The 19,414-nt window shown below is 36.9% G+C and overlaps 1 protein-coding gene across 4 annotated transcripts in view; it reads right to left on the bottom strand.

Moving 5' to 3' along the window:
• MAPK8 (mitogen-activated protein kinase 8) overlaps positions 1–19,414 on the bottom strand; it is a 44,289-nt gene that overhangs the window by 10,070 nt on the left and 14,805 nt on the right. For 2 of the 4 annotated variants that reach the window (XM_015633042.2, XM_015633040.2), the window contains exons 2-7: positions 14,163–14,329; positions 11,561–11,690; positions 10,318–10,376; positions 10,055–10,193; positions 5,213–5,378; positions 1–72 (exon numbers count right to left, since the gene is read on the bottom strand). In XM_015633042.2, coding sequence (XP_015488528.1) covers positions 1–72; positions 5,213–5,378; positions 10,055–10,193; positions 10,318–10,376; positions 11,561–11,690; positions 14,163–14,284 — 688 coding nt within the window. In that variant the 5' untranslated portion in view covers positions 14,285–14,329. Of the gene's footprint in view, positions 73–412; positions 485–5,212; positions 5,379–10,054; positions 10,194–10,317; positions 10,377–11,560; positions 11,691–14,162; positions 18,124–19,414 lie in introns of those variants that run through there. The other 2 variants (XM_015633041.2, XM_033515829.1) reach the window with 2 other exon arrangements.

Here is a 19,414-nt window from a genome sequence, read left to right as displayed (position 1 = left end):
GATCTGTACCAGGAAATAAAACACCACCTTTGATCATTTCTCCCATGATGCACCCAACTGACCAAATGTCAACTGAAAACAAAATGCAATGATATTAACATAAAAGATAGTTACTGAAATAAAATAAATAAAAACATCTAGACACACATATACACATGAAGTGACTATAAAAAGCATGTGCAATGAAAATGAGTGAAGGTGAATGTATGCTAACTACAGGACCAGCAGAGACTATGTCCTACTGCTAGGTGCAGCCTGAATATAAATGATTTTTTTTTTATGTGTATCCCAAGAAAAATCTATGTTCATTTAATAAAAAAAAAATTGTACAATATGCATCTTCATGACAACATCAATAAAAAGGTTAATGACTTCCTAACTAATTCAACCTGCTGCAGCAGCACAAGGATACAGTCCCTTCCTGGAAAGAGGATTTTGTGGCAAACCATTTCGCCCATAATGCACCCCACAGACCATAAATCCACTATGTTTGTAGCACAAAAAGAAGGAAAAGCAAAGCAAACGGTCATTTAAAATTAAAAGAAGCATAACATGACTGCATCCTATAAACTGCAGAGACAGCACAGGAAGAAGAGCAAGTCTTTGTATTAATCAATGAAAACAGTTTAACATACACCATGTGCAAGGATTAGCTTTTAACTGTCTCAAATACAAGGCAGAAAAACATCCTTTTGTTTACTGTAGTGCTAGAGCAAGAGCTTGAGCAGAGAGAGAGAGAGAGAGAGAGACACAAATCAAACAGAGTAAAGCTTCTCCAAGGCTGGAGGCTTCAAAGGTACCTCTGCCAAGAGAATAGACTCAAGCACCAAAGACAGATTGATTCTTTGAAAGTAATTCCATTGTAATTATAGGAATAATTCTAGAAGTAACTAAGTAAACTGACCTGTAAAAATATTGTCTATTGAAACAGTTCACACTTTTTAGGACAATTAATTAGGTATTACATAGATATTACAATTTGATATCAAGTACTTCCTAGAAGTTGGATTACCATGCATCTCTCTCTCTCTCTCGCTTTAAATAAAAAGCAAACAGAATCAGTAAAAGATCACTTAGAATTTTAGAGGATCAGTTAATGACAATGTTAGTATGCTCCTAGATTTTCAGTTCAAATAATTTGTTTTAAAATATTTCTCCAATTATGCTGTAATAACATTTTATACAAAAGAAAAACCCAAAAGCAGTTTTCAAAAAATGAAATATGCATTTTCTACATTACCTTAAAATAAATCACTCAGAAGACATAAAGATGCACAAGTTTACTTTGTACAGGTAAGCCAATTTCTTTTGCAGTTACTTTCAGAGGTATTGTTAATTCCTTATGCAAAAGTTTTCTTGAAGTCACAACAATTAAATTTTATTATTATAAATATTTTTATGTCAAATATGACACTGGAATTTCAATTAAGCAGATAAGAGGGGGAATTTAAGTGACAACAATTGTATAGTAAAAATTATATGTAAATATTCTGAAGGAGCTCAACAATGTCAAGCAAACAATATTGCTTCTTATCTTTCAATATTCCTTCTCCTTTAAGTTCCTCTAAAATAGTATCTAGATAATATGACAGGAGTTCATAGTTGTGCATATTAATAGGTCAAAATTAAGGGCCTTGCTCATTTAAAAAAATACTGTCAGCACCTTAGTTTAGTGCTCTTTTTTCTTTAAAAACTTTTTTTCAAATACTCAAGTACATGTTCTTTGGCTTAGAGAAAGAAAACCAAGTTTTGCATTTGACTTTTTAAAAAAATGCTGAATATTGACTTTTTATCTGCTAAATAACCTTAATCACAAACAAAAAATATACCCAAATTTCTTGTAATTAGCTTGTGTCTAACATGATAAAACATTCTACTGGTTGATCTCTACAAAATCAAACTTGAGATGTTTTGTGGTGCTTTGATTTGCTGCTTTCATTAAATCAAACAAAAACCTGATCAATTACAGATGTCTAACTTTTGTAGCAAGCTGAACTAGTGCCACTGTGAACACTTTCACAGAAGACTAAAATCTCATTACAGATTTGAAAAATACTTTAAAAAAAATCTATTGCTCTCATGAGTCAATTTTACTCTTAACAAGCCCATGCAGAGAACTTACTGAAGTTTATAATTCTAGGAGAAAAAATACCATGTGAAAATGAAGTTTAAAACAAATCTACCTAGTAGGAAATGTAAAAGTAGTTGTATCAGAGTGCTTAGGACTTTCCTTGCTTTTCAGTGTTTCCTTGCTGATAATCATGGACATAACAGTGCATAAATCTGTTTAGGAGCACAGTTCTGGTGTCCTTTAGTTGGTTTCTTAATGTGACATCCTCAAACATCCTTCGGTAACAAACCCTACATAAAAGTTAATTCTGTATTTGTTTGGGCTCCTTGCTAGCTTTAAAACAATTGAAGATTCTCCATCTGTGTAGTATAGCACCAAAAAAATGTTACTCTGCAGTACATTAACTCAGTCATGAAAATGTACATTGCAATCCTCCCACAAGTTCAGCAGGGCACAAACAGCAGGAAACTGCCAGAGAACCCTGTAACCATTTGTTAACTGCCAATTTTCAATATTTAATTCTGCATTAAAAAAGTTCACAGTTAATTTAACTATGGGTGTGATGGGCTATAATATACATCAGTACTAACAGGTGAGGCTCCTGGACAGCCCATGGCTCTTAGTGTAAGTGCACCTTTGATACCCATCTCCCTGTCATGGCAGCTCCACAAAATCCTTGGCTGAGAAGACTTAACAGCTCATGTAAACTGCCTTCTAATGAGAGCTGCATGTATGGGAATGTAATTGGCTTTGGACTCACTCCATACATTTACATCCTCCAGAAGTGCCACTCTCATTTCAATGGCCATGTAATTGGCTTTGGGAAGACATAGCTTTTCAAATGAAAGTAAATTATTATTGTTTATGATGCACAACACAACTCACGCTTCCATAAGGAACAGGATTGTCACAAGTTTGACAGGATACTCTAGAATACAATCTAACTGCAGTAGGGGAAACAATGTTCCATACTTTTTCAACCCAAAATTACTTACTATTTAAGAATAAAATTTAATGTGGGCAAGCTGAGTCAGAAAACTTGTGACTTTCATTTTATCAATTCCTTCTCTAAGACAGCTGCCTGACTCACTACTACAGCTTTAGGTACTTTTCTTTAATGTCCCTTAAATAGCCAACATAAAGTCTTGGGGCAAAAAAAAGACAAACTTAAATTTGCAAATCTAGAAAATTTTGGCAATTGAAAAAAATAACTTGCTCTACTCAGACTGTGACTCCTGGATTACAGAAAAAACAGTCAACCACGGAGGACATTTGAAGAAATATACAACATCTTCTCATGCATACTAACAGTCCAAACAAATAAAAATCAGTCTTGCAATAAAGATCTACCCTCATTCCCTTGATCTGGCTTCTTTCAGCGCTAGCACTGTTCACACACAGCCTGAAGTCCCTTGCTGCAATGGTATGCAGTTGCCAGGCAAGTTTGCAGACTGTATTAGGAATGCTGAAAGGCAGAGCAAGCCCCAGTTGTGTCAGGAGGTGAGGAGCCACACCTCACATCCCCAGGAGACAGCTCAGGGCCTCCCTGGAGACATGACCAGAAGAGTTTCAAACACACACTGAGGCGTTGACAAGTGGAACCAGGGAGCTGCCTGAGCAGGGGGACACACAGCGTGAAATGGCAGCAGAATCAGGGCGCTGCAATGGAGCGTCAGGAATGAGACGTCACTTTGTTCTCCTAATGGGTACCACTGGCTGTTTCCTTGAAGGTGCAATGTACTTGATGATAGGGAAACTTGTGTTTCCCTCAGATGACAGATCTTTTTTTATTTTTCTGTAGAAGATACTGAGAGGCAGACTGGTAACAGAGAGAGTATGGTGAGGAGGACGTGTATGCAAAGTAAAATTCCCTTGCAATTTGTCATGGATCTCAAAGAATCTATGATGCATCATGACAGTACTCTCTGTCTGCTTGTCTCAAGTATGTTACTGAGTTTTTCTTCAGTGTTATAGATACATATCATATTACTGGCTTTTCGCAAATATTATAATGATTGTTATGTGTATAAGATTAGAAAATTTAGCTGTATTTATACAGTTTCCTTTATTTCCGTTATTGATGAAACTTAGAAATAGTGGTATATATGTATATGTTAAGCTATGGCATAGTATTAAAACAAAAACTATTTTTGTTTGTATAACCCAAAGACCAAAAAAGATAGCTAGAGACCCCCTGCATTCGTAAACTATCTTATCCAGATGAAGACTGCCGTAACCAGAGTTTTGGGGGAGGAATTTATTGCATTTCTGTTATCAGGGAATGTAAATCTTGATGGCGCCAAAAAGATTGATCTAGTGGGAAGGGGGCAAGAGAAAACTAAACAGAAGAACACCAAAAATCCTAAGAAGACTGTATGAATATGTATGAGAATTTATGGATATGTAGTAGGGTTCTGTTTTTAAGGGACTATCCTTTGTTAGTAGGTGTGCTGTCTTGGCTGAATGCAGAGACACCCGGCCGTATCTGAATACCTGACTTTAATTCTATCTCCAAATTGTCTTTTTATTAAACTTTGAAATTCTATAAAAAATATGTGAACCTCGTTTTTCACATTCAGCAGCATTAAGAACTTGATGCACTTTTAATGTTTAATGCACTTTTTTAATGCAAAAAGCCTAAAGGAGGCTGGTTTTAATGAAAAGGAATGCCACAGTAAGTAATCTTAGCTTGTTGGTTCCTCAGTAGACTTTATGCTCCCTATTTCCTGAAAGGCCATACCCAGTACAGTTATTTAGCATCCAATTTAGTACACCTATCTACTGATAAATCACAATTTACATCTTCACCATGAATAAAGTCAGATACATACAAAAGTCAGATACAAAGAACATACCACATTTTAAGAAAATATATTTCCAGTTCTTCCTGTCATGTAATGTACCAAGGAAGTTATTTAATTTTTTAAACAAACAAGGCCCTCGATTTCCGCTCCTATTAAATGCAAACTTTTTCTAATGGGTTGAGTTGAATAAACAAATTGGTGTATCCAGAATCTGCATTTTGGTCACAAGACTAATTTATAAAATTTCTACAGCTTGAAAAAAACATTAACATGTAAAATGTGGTGTGCCAAACAAAAAAAAATAAAGCTATGCCAAAGAAAGACTATATTTGCTGACCGTTTTCTTTGTATCCCATCCCTAGGATGACCTCTGGTGCTCTGTAGTAACGAGTCACTACATAAGGCGTCATCATAAAACTAGTTCCTGCAGTTCTGGCCAGTCCAAAGTCAAGAATCTTCAAAGTGCAGTCTGACTTTACTACTATATTACTGGGCTTTAAATCCTTTAAAAAGAAACATCATATATGACTGCTAAGACAAGCACAAAGTAGTCTGTGGTTCACATTTTTAAAAGATAACACTGCTAACATTAAATCCCATGCACACAACTAGGTTATTGCTATAACTGCAGCTCTTTTCCCCTTGCATCAATTTATGTGCATTCAGCAGATTACAGAATTAATTCCTTTATTGTGCTTGTATATTTATACAGCAATTAAAGAAGGAAAATACAACCAGCATTACAAGATATGTTAGCAATGTCTGAAATAAATTGAGGTTAGTAAGAAGTGTTAGCTCTGAGGAAAGGTCTAGAAACTGCTCACTGGAACAATAATTATCACTACAATGCACAACACAAGTAACACGACAATCACTTAAATTCAATAATCATCTTGATACAAGAATTATTAGAATTATAATGAATGTAAAAGGTTTATTTGCTAGTTGAGGTTACATTACCTCTTTTGAACCAATATATTTCTCTGAACAGAAAAGAAATCTCCATGCCCACATGGTTTTATTTTCCAATTTAGGACTTGGTTTTATACTAAGTTTGGCAACCAAACCCAAAAAGGCACCATTGAAAAACTGCCAAAAACTACCACAGTCATTAGAGTGGAGTGGAAAATGTTGACATAGCATCAGATAGTTTTGGTTAGCAATATGGGAACTATTCTCTACACTTGAACCCTATTGACAATACTGGCTTTGCAACATTTATTTATACAAACACTACACAGGCTTTCTCTGTCATCACCTCAGCAGGATCTTACAAACACCTGAACGTCACAGAGTAAATATTACAGAGTAACTTCAGAATAACCTTACAATCATAAAATCATTCACAGCACATGGGACAACACACATAAGACTAAGAAACCTCCTGCCCACACTCTACTGAGATTAATGAGAGAAAAACCTGAGATCTGACAGAGGACTCCAGCCCTTGAGCTGAAGGCATTTGATAAGTAGCCCTATCTGTCACTGTTTCTTAAAGACTTAAAGGTAGGTATCTGCAGGATTTATGTGGTTTTCATTTGTACTTGGATGGCTTTCAGCAATCTCCTCATAATGCTATGAAAACTGCATTAAATATAGAGAGGAAACAACAAAAAGAGTTCTAGAACAATAGAATTTTAATGACTAGTTAAAAGCCTTGCATGCATACATATTCACACATGCATTTCCACACAGGGACTCTGCAGACAACTTTAGCTTAAAACATTCTCAAACACCACAAAATAATTTAACTTGTATAAGGCCTTCTGGCTACTTAATATGCACGTTTCAGATTCTGCTACAGTCCTTGTTATTACCAGCTTTATTTCTGCACACTTCTATTATTTTCAGGATGTTCACTGCAGAATGCCAGGTGCATGCTCACAGTATTAACTACACTCATCCTCCCCAAAGCTACAGGATTAACACTCAAAATGTTAAGAGATCTTCTCTTTGCTTACCAAATGCTGTCCATCCTTATTTCTGAACACCATATGTAGCTGTCATGAAGCCTAGGATCAAAATGATGAATTGACTTACACTACATTCAAACTCATGCAGAGATGCAAAACCTGCATCCCTTATATATATATATATATATATATATATATCTTCTACTAAATAAACAGAAACTCAAAGCTCCTTCAGGAGTGATCAAATTAATTAGAATGGATAAATATAACCAGAACCTATAGCAAAAAATCTCTCACTGAACCTTGAAAATGTAAAATGTCAGTGCTTAAGAAACAGATTCTTGCATGGCTGTCTCCCCATTAGCCAGACAAGGAGACAGGGACATCTCTGGAGGGTAATTCATGGCTTCTGTGGGCTTTTCTCTTTCTAACAGATTTGTGAAGGGCTTCTGTAATTAGGCCCCTTTGTTAAGTACTGAAATTCGGGCAGAATTCAATGTTTCAGAGCCCCGATGCGAGACTAATGAGACACTCTGTGTCCCTCAGAAAGTCAGTGAGGCACAACTCCGCAATGCTGATCATTCATCCTCAGATTATGCAATGTGTACTTCTATATTGGCTGGAAATTGCATCTCTGCAAAATGTTTGGAACACAGTAATGTTGATTTGCCAACATCTGTTAAAGTCAGTGCAAAGTTATGGTCAAATCTTTACCCATTGATGTGGCAACTAAGTTTGCCCCTACAACTTCAAGGTGAAGTTGACAAACTCATTATTTGTTCTCTGTTTTGTTCCATGGCTCTAGCTTGCTATTAGAAAAACCACTTATTTCTATGGCAAGCAGTATCCAGTGCTATAAAGCTCATAAACAGATTTTTATTTCAGTCATTCAACCAGCTTTAAAAAATTACTGAGGTGGTGAGATTACCACAGCTATGTTAGAAGCTGAATAACCCAGTTAAAAAAGGTGTAGAACTACCACCAACAAAAAAAGCTTAAAGCTTTAGAGATCATTAAAGTAGAACATTAGATTGATAGCCAGAACGCTCCTTGGGCAGCCACAGTATCACAGGTTATGTTTAAGAAGTTTCAATAAAGTAATTAGCCTTGGACATCAAGGACTGGTGCTGAGAGCCCAGAAGAGTGGTACAGAGTTACCACTGGAGCCATTCACTCTGTGTGACATGTGTGCCTTTGCAGGATATCTTCCTTGTACTCCAAGGTTTTGTTCAGCGTCCTCCACAGAGAAATAAAACTTCGGCGCTTTGCACCTTGAAGTAAAAAGGCACAATGCACACAGCAGGTAATGCTGTGCCTGAATATACTCAATTTTCTAACAAAGTCTAAGAAGCTGTCAGCTGAAAATCTACCAGGAAGGCAATGCAAGTGAAATATCCTTCAAAAGTTTCAGCACATGTCCTTTAAAAAACATTCATGCATACATACGGTGCTATTTACATAGCAATTGTATTTAGTCTCTTTAGGACAGTTTATCCCTGTATGATAGGAAGCATTTCAAAGACTTAACCCATTTACAGAGGCAGGAATTCTATCCTCAAAGCTGTCTTTACTCTTGCCTAACTACCTAAGTAGTTACCTCTTTTCTATAACTGTAAAAATGTTTAAATTTATCCACAACTTCTACAGGATCAATGCCTACTTCAGAGGGGTACAAACCACCCTGAGGCAAGCACACTTTTAGAAACTCCCTTAAGCTTGTGCTAAGGTCCACAGAGAGACATTCTTACTTTACCTACTCTGGCATGTCCAGACAATATACTGTTTTCTGAAACTAAAAGAGACCAAGGAAAATCCACAGCATTAAACCTGCATATGCAAGTATTGAAGAGGAAATGTGAAACTGCATACAAACCATTATTTCAGACCCACAGGCAAATACATTAGAACACCATGGGCTGAATAATTTCAGTCATAGGCAAATATAGTACCACAACAGTAAGTGAAACAGCCTCGTTTTGCTGAGCATTCCCAGAATAATGCAAAAAGCCCAAGTGAACTATCTCAAATGCCCACAAGCAGACTAAACAGCATCAGGTACAATGCCTGGTTGCAGGCAATGCTTCTCTCTCCCTTGCCCATCTCTTCCAACAGAGCAGGGAAACCGAATACAAGAAGGAAGGTTTCACCTTCATTCCCTGAGCTCCTCACTGGAATGAAGCAGCTGATGAGTATGAGAACTAGCTGAGCAAAAGAAAGCAGCATTTGCCCACTCAAGCTGTACTTCTATTCAAATAGTTGTCCCTGTTTCTGTGGGGAAAAGATGGCACACTGAATAGGAATGTCAGACTGCAGATGCAGCTTGCAGACCATTCAACACCCCAGTCACGAGATGGTGGACCACTGACCTCGACAAGCATCCTAACGTGGCAATTCCTGTGGTAGTGCACAGAATGGCCATTTGTGATCTGCTTTCCTGTGCACATCATGAAGAAGATTTTGTAGTAAGGACTGAAACCACCCCACATCACTAAGGTTAATTAAATCTTTTCTATTGCTTCAGAAATTAAAACTTCTCAAACTCTTAAAAAAGTCACAATGAAAAATGTAGTACTATAAAATACAAGCTTACCATTTCCCAAACTGACAAGATTATACTTGGAAAGTTTTGATCAGACAATCTCAAGCAATCTTGAATCTATATACCATTACATATAACATGCTCAACTTGAACAGGCAACCTTTAATTCAGAATCTCTTGACTAGACTGCAACCCACATGCCATTTAAAAAGCTGTAGTCAGTTCTGCCTGTTAGACATCTGAGTGAATGATTTGTGACACACAGCTATCCAAGTTCCAGTTACAAGTCTTTATTATCATCTCCTTACCTGGAAATTTCAGATAGTTATTCATTACTCTGCTAGTAAAGGAGCAGAAATAAAATGGGCAGTTCTTTCAAAAGATGGGATTTCAGGTTTGGTTACCAAAACAATAAAGGCAGAGATGCTTCCAGATATCCTTTCCCGCCATGACTATTAAAGTAGAACATTATACAGAATTAGAGGAGGTAATGCAACTCACTGCAAAAATCTTCAGTTTGCTCTGTGCAGATCATTATCAAATCATTTTAACGTTCAAAAGGCTCATTCCAGAATCACCCTGGAAAAAGGTGTGATGATTTCCTCTCCCTGCCTATGGGACAAGGCTATGAAACACCCTTCATGCTCCTATTTCTAACTTCTTTTATCTTTCAAATACTCAAGATAAAACCAGGTGCAATGCAAATTATACAGTTTAGGTCACTTACCCTATGAATAATCCCAGCTGAATGAAGATGTTTGATACCACACAGCATTTGATAAAGGAGATAGGACATTCGTTCATGGTCTAGCTCCATTTGAATCACTTGGCAGAGATTTGCATCCATGAGCTCCATCACTATGTAGCTTATGAAGAAAAAAAAGAATAATCAGATAATAGTGCCATTTTACTGTATTTTTTCTCTTGCTCATCTTTTCATATGAATAATTTAAAAATAAATTTCTCAGCTTTAGCTCAAATCTGACTTACACATCTTGAAATTCTTCCAGGGATTTTTGTGGTGTGAACACATTCAGTAGGCCGATTATCTGCACGAGAGAGGAAGGGTAATTGCAGCACAGCAATAGCAAAGTTGCAGAGTCAATGTTTCAAAACTGGTAACTATTATTCTAATATGAACCTCCTGGTATACACAAAGCTCAAGATACTCAGTAGCTCAACCAGGCCTAATGTGATGCAAACAGATACAAATGATTTTGGGAGGAGTATTTTTCCTGGACAAATCATATAATCTAAAGACACTCTGTGTATTAACAAGATGATACTAAAATCTTAAAACCAAAGGAGCTTAGTCACTCTTCCCCCTCCTTTCACTCTGAAGACCTGGTAAATTTTTTTTTTGTACCTGAGGAATAATAAAATGAAAACCTGATGAAGACTCCCTAAAGGATACCACTTTGCCACTGACAAAGGTGAAGAAACAATTTCATCCAAACAGAAAAACAGGTTCTAACAGATGCTCTAGGACATTCTGAATTAAGAATGGATGGGATGTACAGGAAGAGGCCAAGCTACTACTCATCAAAAATCAGACAGGCATGCAATAGTTTACTATCATACAAATGACACTATTAGGTGGAACATCCTTCAGGGAATCCACATATAAACCATCCCTATCTGAGAAAAATTACAAAAATTTCCCAAGAAGCTAGAAGACAGAGTAAGTATCCTATGACACTCTCATCTCCTTCTCTCTCCAGGAGAAATTACATCTTCCTGATGGGAGATTAAAACAGAAGGTAAAGAAGACTGCACACATCTGACTCTGAAGGAATAAAATGGCCAACACCAGCCTTCTGCAATTCAACTCCAATAAATTTATCACCTATTTGCTCCCCACTGTCACAACACAAGATTCTAAACTCATTCATGCATCAGGGTAAAAAAAAAGGTATTACAGTCTATTTCTTTTTTCTCCTAGGTGTCTAGAAGCAGGATGCACTTACCAGCCATGGTACTTTTATTTGACAGCTGATTGTAAATTTTGGCAATGTAACACTCACTGACTCCTTGCCGAGTTTGAAGGGGGTATTTAAAGATTGGGCAGGTAATTAAAACTAGCCAATAATAGCTCTTCTTCAAGACCCTTCTGCACTTATCATGGAGATACAACCATGCAATGCAAATCTCCTCTGAAGTCACTTTCCAGACTTTTACAAAGGATAACCTTCCAGTTAATTCTTTAACATCTGAAGCAGCACACCACACTCACATTTTTGTGATTAACGCACTTCATAAGAACAAGCTCTCTGTAGGCTCTTTTAGCATGGGTTTGGTTCTGAAAAGGTCGGCTTAACTTCTTGATTGCAACATTCCGCTCAAGGATGGCATCATAAGCTGCACTGTAATTAAAAATAACATTATTACATCTCTAGTGTCAAGGTCCTTTAAGCTGTGGCAGTTGCAAACATTTTCAGCTGATTTGTATCATGTCTGCAGAAACCCCAAATGTTATCCAGTGTTATCCAGCTTTAGGAATGTGAGAGTGATTCAAAATTTAAAAATATTTCCCAGCTTCAGAGCATTAACACATGACAATCTCTACAATATAATGCAGTATTTCTGCTTCCAAGGATACCGAGTTCTTGCCACTCACTGTCACTTAAGAACAGACCATCTAAAAAAGATCCAAAACACTTCAAACATAAAAAGCACATCAATTTTACATAAAATCTTCACACTACAAGGGAGAAGGCAGGAAAAGTAGGTTATAAAAAGGTCCCATGCTTTCACTTATGTAGTTGTTTAACACCCTGATGACAATGACAGCATCAAAGTCAAGACAAAAAAATTGTTAAGAAAGCTTTAACCTCTAGATGTCACTGGCTTTAACTCGGTGGAAAAAAAATAACATTTTGTTTGCAGACTAATGCCAAGATTGTCATACGATTCAGTGACACAGGCTGTTTAACTGATGAAGACTTACTGGAGACAACTCCCTTATACATATCACATTTCCATGACAGGAAGGCATGGCTTGTTTTTCCTGTAAGAGCTAATACAACAGCTGACTGCCATGCAGACTCAGGAAATATTTATCAGTTACTAAAAGAGTCTCAGCAGGGAAAATATTTTCTTCTCTCTTCTCAAGAATGGTATTCAAATCTAATAAAGACTATCTGCAAGAAAACACTAGCATCTATTAAATCTAACTCACTGCTTTAAGAAGCGGATTGTCTATGTAGTATGTAGGCTTGAATGATTTGTAATTTATTATCAACAAAACCTCTAGACACCACAAAAGAAAAAAAATGAGAGTAACATGTACTGATAACTTCCTCTGATGTACATTTTCCATTATATCTGGAATTCCCCCACCTGCCCCAAAGATAAGGATCATTTCAGGGAAGGCTGCCAACAAGGGACTCCTGTTCTAGTATTTAAACTTCTACATTCCCTGCACGTAACAGCAGCCTAGAGCCTGTTTCAGTACCACAGTATCAGACCATCTACTTAATATTCCTCCAAATCAACTGGATCAGTTACCAAAAAAACCCCAAAAACAACAAACAAACAAACAAAACCACAAACAAAAATAAATAAACTGCCACCACTCAAACAAAAACTCCATTTTTTTAAAGCTGCAATTTATCTAAAAAGGTTTCAATTACCACTAGCAGCAATTACAGAATGCCCCTAGAGTAGTTATATGGTCAGTTTTGGGATCTCAGCTCTAGGAAGGGCAATAAATTTGGAAAACAGGCAGTAGTAACATATGACTGGCTATCAGAAGGACACTAATAACATCTATAGCATTTCTATAGCAACTACACAATCTACAATTGTCTACATCCTCAGTATATTAACACAAATGCAAACAAAATTCAGATGAGTTTTTTGGTTGCTGCTAGTTAATACCAGTAATCTTAATGCTAGAAGTTACCATATCAAAAACAACCCTTTATAAAGTTCTTTCTTCAAGTCTCCATTTGCATTTGTTATGCTCTTTTATTAATCCTTCTAGAACACAAATATGAACCCACCTATACCCACATTTTCTCTTTACACTGATCAAGACAAGATCAAGGTAGTAAAGAGGTAACAGAATTGAGATTATGCTTTCCCCTAACTTTCTCCTTCTTGATGTTTTTGTATTTTTAAGTGCCTGGTTAACATCTTAAGAGTTACAATAAATTGAAAAATCTGCAAGGTTCTGTGATAGTTACATCCTTTTCAAACATGCAAAAAAGCTTCCAGGAAGGTTAAACCAACACTTCTCTTTGAGGCAATGCCACTGCACAGGAAATAGTGCCTGCAAGCAGCTAGTTGTCAACAACTGAAATCAACTGGACACTTTTCAGTCCACACAGCAGGGCCCTTATTCAAAGAATAATTTAATATTGTCAAGTCAGACTTAGCCAAACGGCATCAGGCACTTACATATGACAGCCAGCATCCCAAATGCTCACTCACTGCTATCAAGGACTACCCAGATTATGAAACTAAGTGAAATGGACTCCTAACAAACCATATCAAGAAGTGCAAACATACACAAATATTATACAGAGTATTTCTGGCTTTTGCTTCACTGTAAGGAGTGTTGTTTAGGATTAGTTTCTTTATCCAGTTTCTTTTTCCCCCATTAATTTACAGGACTCAGCACAGCTGGCTGAATGTGCACAGTAGGGCATCACTTCTAAAGCTGAACAGGTCAAAAAGCAACAGCCCTTGCCGAGGAAAAATGGCCATCAGTTAGCATTGCTGTTTTGCCTGTAAAAGGTAATTCTCCACACTGCTGCTCTGTAACATACAACACCTCAAAAACCTATGTTAAGGAAACCTAAATGTACATTTAAATTTGAAAGAAATCTTACCATACTATCCCTTGTGCTCCTGATCCTATTGGTTTCAAATTCTGATACCGTTTCAATACGGTGAAAGTTGAGTCTCCAATTTCAACACTGTAGAAATTGTTGTCACGCTTGCTCCTGCTCATGACGGCAACTTGGTTAGTTCACTTCATCCAAATTTTGCTTCTGGCCTAGGAAGAAATAAAAATTGAAAAATTAAGATTTTACAACTATACATAACCTGGAATAAGGCAGAACTCCTTTTAAGATGTACAAGACACTTCCCAAATAAGTCCCAAGTGCACATATAAGTTATTTTTAATGTCTGCATTAATAAGATGGCACGAGTTCGAAATTTTGTATTTTTAGGAATGTTCCTAAGGCAAGATTCTAGAAAGTGAAAAATAATAGAAAATCGAAAGTTAACATATGGTAGCAAAAATCTTGATGGAAATGACAGAAGATCAAAAGGCAGGAAGCTCCACACCATCCAGAGAGCTTCAAGAGTCCTACCTTCCCTTTATACTCACACCTCCAGCAAGGGAGCAGGGCTTGGGACAGACACTCTCCAGAGGCCCCCATTCAACATGAATCACTGCATAATTCCATAAATAAAAGAGTGACAGAACAGGAACAAGTCTTGCAGATACTGCAATCATTAAAATGCTCTTGGTCACAACCACTAGGAATATCTGACACTGATATGGAAACACATACAGTCAACCAAATCCAGAAAAGAAAAACTGGCCTTGTCAGACATCTTTCATGGAAAAAAGTAATAATCACAGAGAGAACAAAAAAAAAAGGGAGGTATAGTCCACCCAAGTCCTCTCATATTAAAAAATGAAATGCAACACCTTAATGCAGATGTCCACAGTAGAAAAAATAAAACTGCATCATGGATTTTACAGTAATATTTCTCATTTCTTTTCTCATCTCTTTTGTGCTAGCTGTGCACTTTTAACTTTGTCTTTACACAGGTTTTGAGTGTAGCTATACGAGATGCCGAGTAGTTCAAGTATTTGACTAGAAGAATTGTCTTTGCTTCTTCAAGAGTTACAGCATGCTGTCTTCCATTGTTATTAACTTAATGAACATTTTCCCATATTATTCAACAGTCCTAAAAAGATTCTTGCTTTCCATATGCCACAACACTATACATTTGTTAATTTTTAAGCAAGATTTGAGGACACAGTGCAAACACTGCCTCCACAAAGAATAACAAATATTGCACAAGTAGTATTCTTTCAAAAATCTATGTATTCCACTTCTAACTAGCTAACCTGCATTCATTTCACAGCTAGAGGTACAACCAAAACACTCTGATGTTCTTTAAAGAAGACATTTTTTAACTATTTGATATATTGCTAATTAAAAATGTGCTACCTTAATTGGCATTTATCTCAAAAGAAATGTCAATTTAAAGACCCCTTTTCCAAAATGCTGCCAAAAAAACAAACCTTATTGAGTTAAAGAGTTAACTCAATACCAAAGCAGCTCCTCTCAGTATTTTGGCTTCCTTCCCCAGTTGACAGGGGAGGCAAAATTGGACAACAGTAACCGTTCCTTAACACACAGAAAAAATATGTATCCAGACTGCACCGGTAGGATGCAGGTCAGCTTACTGGAGAGAGACCAAAAGCCTGATTTCTGAGCAAAACACGACACCAACCCCAGCTCCTTCTTCCCTATCCTTCGGATTCTGCCACTTTCTCAACACTGTGTTCACAGATGTACTTGCATGTCGTTTTGGAATAAAAATGCCCAAGAACATATAATGACAAAACCTGCTATGAATTAGAAAAGAGAAAATCTGTTTGGGACAGCACGAAATCAGCCAAACACTGATTTTCAAACATTTTTGAAAATCAGAAAACAAAGAATGAAGACACTAATTCATGTAATCTTACATTTGTTCATTGTCAACTGAGAGAGAACCCAGTACACCTTGAGGTTATCCACTAAAACTATATTAAGATCTAGTGACATTGAACAACGCAGGATTAGCTGGAACAGCTAATTGTTTGATATCAGCACCAAGATAATGAAGGCTTAATACTTCACTTTGGATGATTCCTCAGAAACAAATACAGGAAGGACTGTTCCCCTCCTTCCAAGGTCTCCAGGTGAATGTTGACACCTTTCCAATTAAAAGTCAGCATTTTGAATGGCCAAAGCCAAGTGTTTAATTACATTTTCTTTCATTTTGGTAAACTTCATAGAATCAAAGAGTGAAACAAACTAAGTATAGTTTAAGAAAAGGATCTTGAGAGATTGTGTTCTCTGAGAAAATATTTCCTTTATAGTAACCGATTTTATACATATACCACAGTACTATAAGCAAATTTTATTGCCTTGAAGCCTCATAATTTGCTACATGTTCAAAACTGTAAAATATACTTGCCAATATGTACAAGAAAACTTGTATTTACTAACCATTTCATAATTCATAATAGTATTTTAGTATACAGCAGCATATAAAAGAACTCATTGTTTATTTTTACTAATAATATGAGGAAGGAAGGAAGGAGGGAGGGAAGGAAAGGCATCCCAAGGTGAAGGAGGAGTGTCTCCACTTGCTGTTAGATTATCATTCCTTTTTCTGCAGCTCTACAAGGCATTCATCAAAAGTTATCAGTCTCTCCTGTGACAGCAAGAGGTACGGTCTCTCTCTTAATTTTAAATGCATGCTCTCCTAGCACAAAACAGATTTATTCAGTGCTTCAGAAGATATGGAGCCAACTCTCAGAAAAGCCATTTCTTCTTGCATGTTTTGTGTGGTGAGTGTGGGATGTAAATAAGCCACTTTGATGTAACGCACTCAGATCAGCAAAGAGGCCTTAGAAACTACATATGCCTTACCCCTGCCTCCAACCCTCTAGCATTTCATCTGGCCATTAATTACAGCTTCCTCAGACTGAACCAGCCCTGACATTCATCTCCTCTGCAACCCTTACCTCAATGTCTCATAACTTCTACACAGTTTTGTCCATCAACCATGGAGAGTGTCAGCGTCTTGTCTTATAACCAAGCTTACTTCCACTCAGCTCAGAACCTTTTGTAATTCCCCTTTTTCCATCTCAACAGAAGCATCCTCACAAATGTCTGGTGCAGCCCAGCTCTGGGAACACAGCTCACAGAAGGCCAAATACGTATTTTTTTTCCTATTTGTTAATTTACTGGTGACTAGTCTTATGAAGTCTAGCTTCAAAGATCCACAACACCAAAAATCCTATCTTTAAATATTAAAGCAAGTCTAAATTCAGACTTTTAAGATTCTAACACAATGTATGCGTGCCATGTCCTTCATTAAAACATGATTAAGCTCTATCAGATAAATTTTCCTGTCTGAAATTTGACATTTTGTTCCATTTTCTAGCAATTTCACAAAAGCACATACAGAAAGAGAGGAAGGATGGAGACTCCAGATTTCTATTATTAATGAAGAAACTAATAATACATTTGTTCCATTAACTGTCAGCTTGCTGGAATGCTGTCAACTGTCAGCACGGAAAGAATCCCACAGAAAACTTCAATTTTCTCTCACACATCAACCATTGTGCCTTTCCTTGAAAATATTGTGCCTAAGCAAACTACACTACATGGCAACCTTTTACTGGCAGCCTGCAGTCAGTCAAGATAAGGATATTTCAAAACTGAATTCTAAGATATTCTGGAGTAGTTACCACTCCCTCATATTGCCATAAGTACAATTTACCCAAGGAAGCAGAATAAAAATGTAGGAATTGAAAGTAACACTATTTCCAGAGTAAAATCCCCTAGGGGATCTGCAAGGCTGGGTACAGGTTTTATTCTGAATTCACTGACAGCAACTACAGTTCAACAGTTCTTCAGGAGACTTCAGATGGTCAACAACTTCCACGCCCCCGTTCTGTACTGCCTGATACAGTTGTAAAAACAAACATGGATGCATTGAACATATAGCTCTATGAAAATGCAAGTAGCATTTATCTATCAAAGTATCATGGCTAACCTTAAAAAGTATTTCTAAATATTTATATTTATATATGTATTTATATAAAATATATTTACAAATTTTTTCACTGACACCTCCTCCTCCATAAGTGAATAATATTAAGAATGAAATTTGACAAAAAGTCTTCATCCAACTTTGAAATAAGTATATTTAAAACAATAAAGAAACCATGTGTAGCACTGTTCATACCCAAATATGCACACATTTGCCATTTGCATCAGCTTAAAGAAAGGCATGTACCTTTAGCATGTCTTAACAAGGCTGCCCTTCATAAACTTGCTGACTTCAAGAAATCTGAAAGACAGCATAATGCTGTATTTCAACACTAAATTTTGTCTCTAATACAGAAAACATTCAATTTATTAATCAAGATACAGGACAATGTATGGACAGTATATGTTAAAATGTTTTTCCAGGACAGCCTAAACATACTGGAGAAACAGATGGGCTTGGGATAGAAAGGTACCATGGGAAAGGGAGGAGCTAATTCTTTGCTCATACAATTTTCAGTTTAAAATCCCTAGTGCAGATGTGTTAAAAACCTTATAAATTACCAGATTGAAAAAAACCCAAAAAAAACCCAAAAAACAAACCACCACCAAAACATAAAAACTTGCAATGGAAAATTATATGAACAACAGAAATATATTTGATAAACCTGTCTTTGCAGAGTGTATAAATTAATTACTTTAGAAGGCAGAGAGAGATGGCTTGATACTCAGTTCCAGACCCTGTTTCATTTAATGTTATTTACACACACAATACCACTGGTCAGTGCTCCCAAGGGGCCTCCAGACCGAAAGCTTTAGCTCTGAAGAGCACACAGCAAAGTGCAATGAACGTAAGGTGTTTGGACCAGAGCTGGCACCAGTGTGGCTCCATCGAGGTTCCCAGCTGTGCAGAGCTCATGGGACAGATGGTTACCAGGCCTGTCCTCACCACATCATTCTGGCTGCCCTTGGGCAATCTCAAATTTTACTTTTAAAAATCAGTCCAGGCTCATCTGCAAGAGGGCTCCAAGAAGTTTAGCTGAAACAGCAGGCAATTAAAAGTCACACTCAGCTCATGGGCCCCTGATTGAGCCCAGCAAATTTATGTATCCACGATTAGAAATTAATTGGGAAACTATGTGCTTTCCCCAAGACATCTGGGTATTTACCTTCCTCACAGAACCATCACAAAACAGTATTTTCTTGGCTATGATACCTGCTAGCCTTCACATCAAATACAGACCAAGACAGTGCTTTTGAAATCAGAGATCACTGCGAAAACAATGCAT

This window comes from Parus major, chromosome 6, assembly GCF_001522545.3.
Source record: "Parus major isolate Abel chromosome 6, Parus_major1.1, whole genome shotgun sequence".
NCBI lineage: Eukaryota > Metazoa > Chordata > Aves > Passeriformes > Paridae > Parus > Parus major.
Note: the sequence above shows the minus strand (reverse complement) of the source record. Positions and strands in the feature narration are given on the sequence as shown.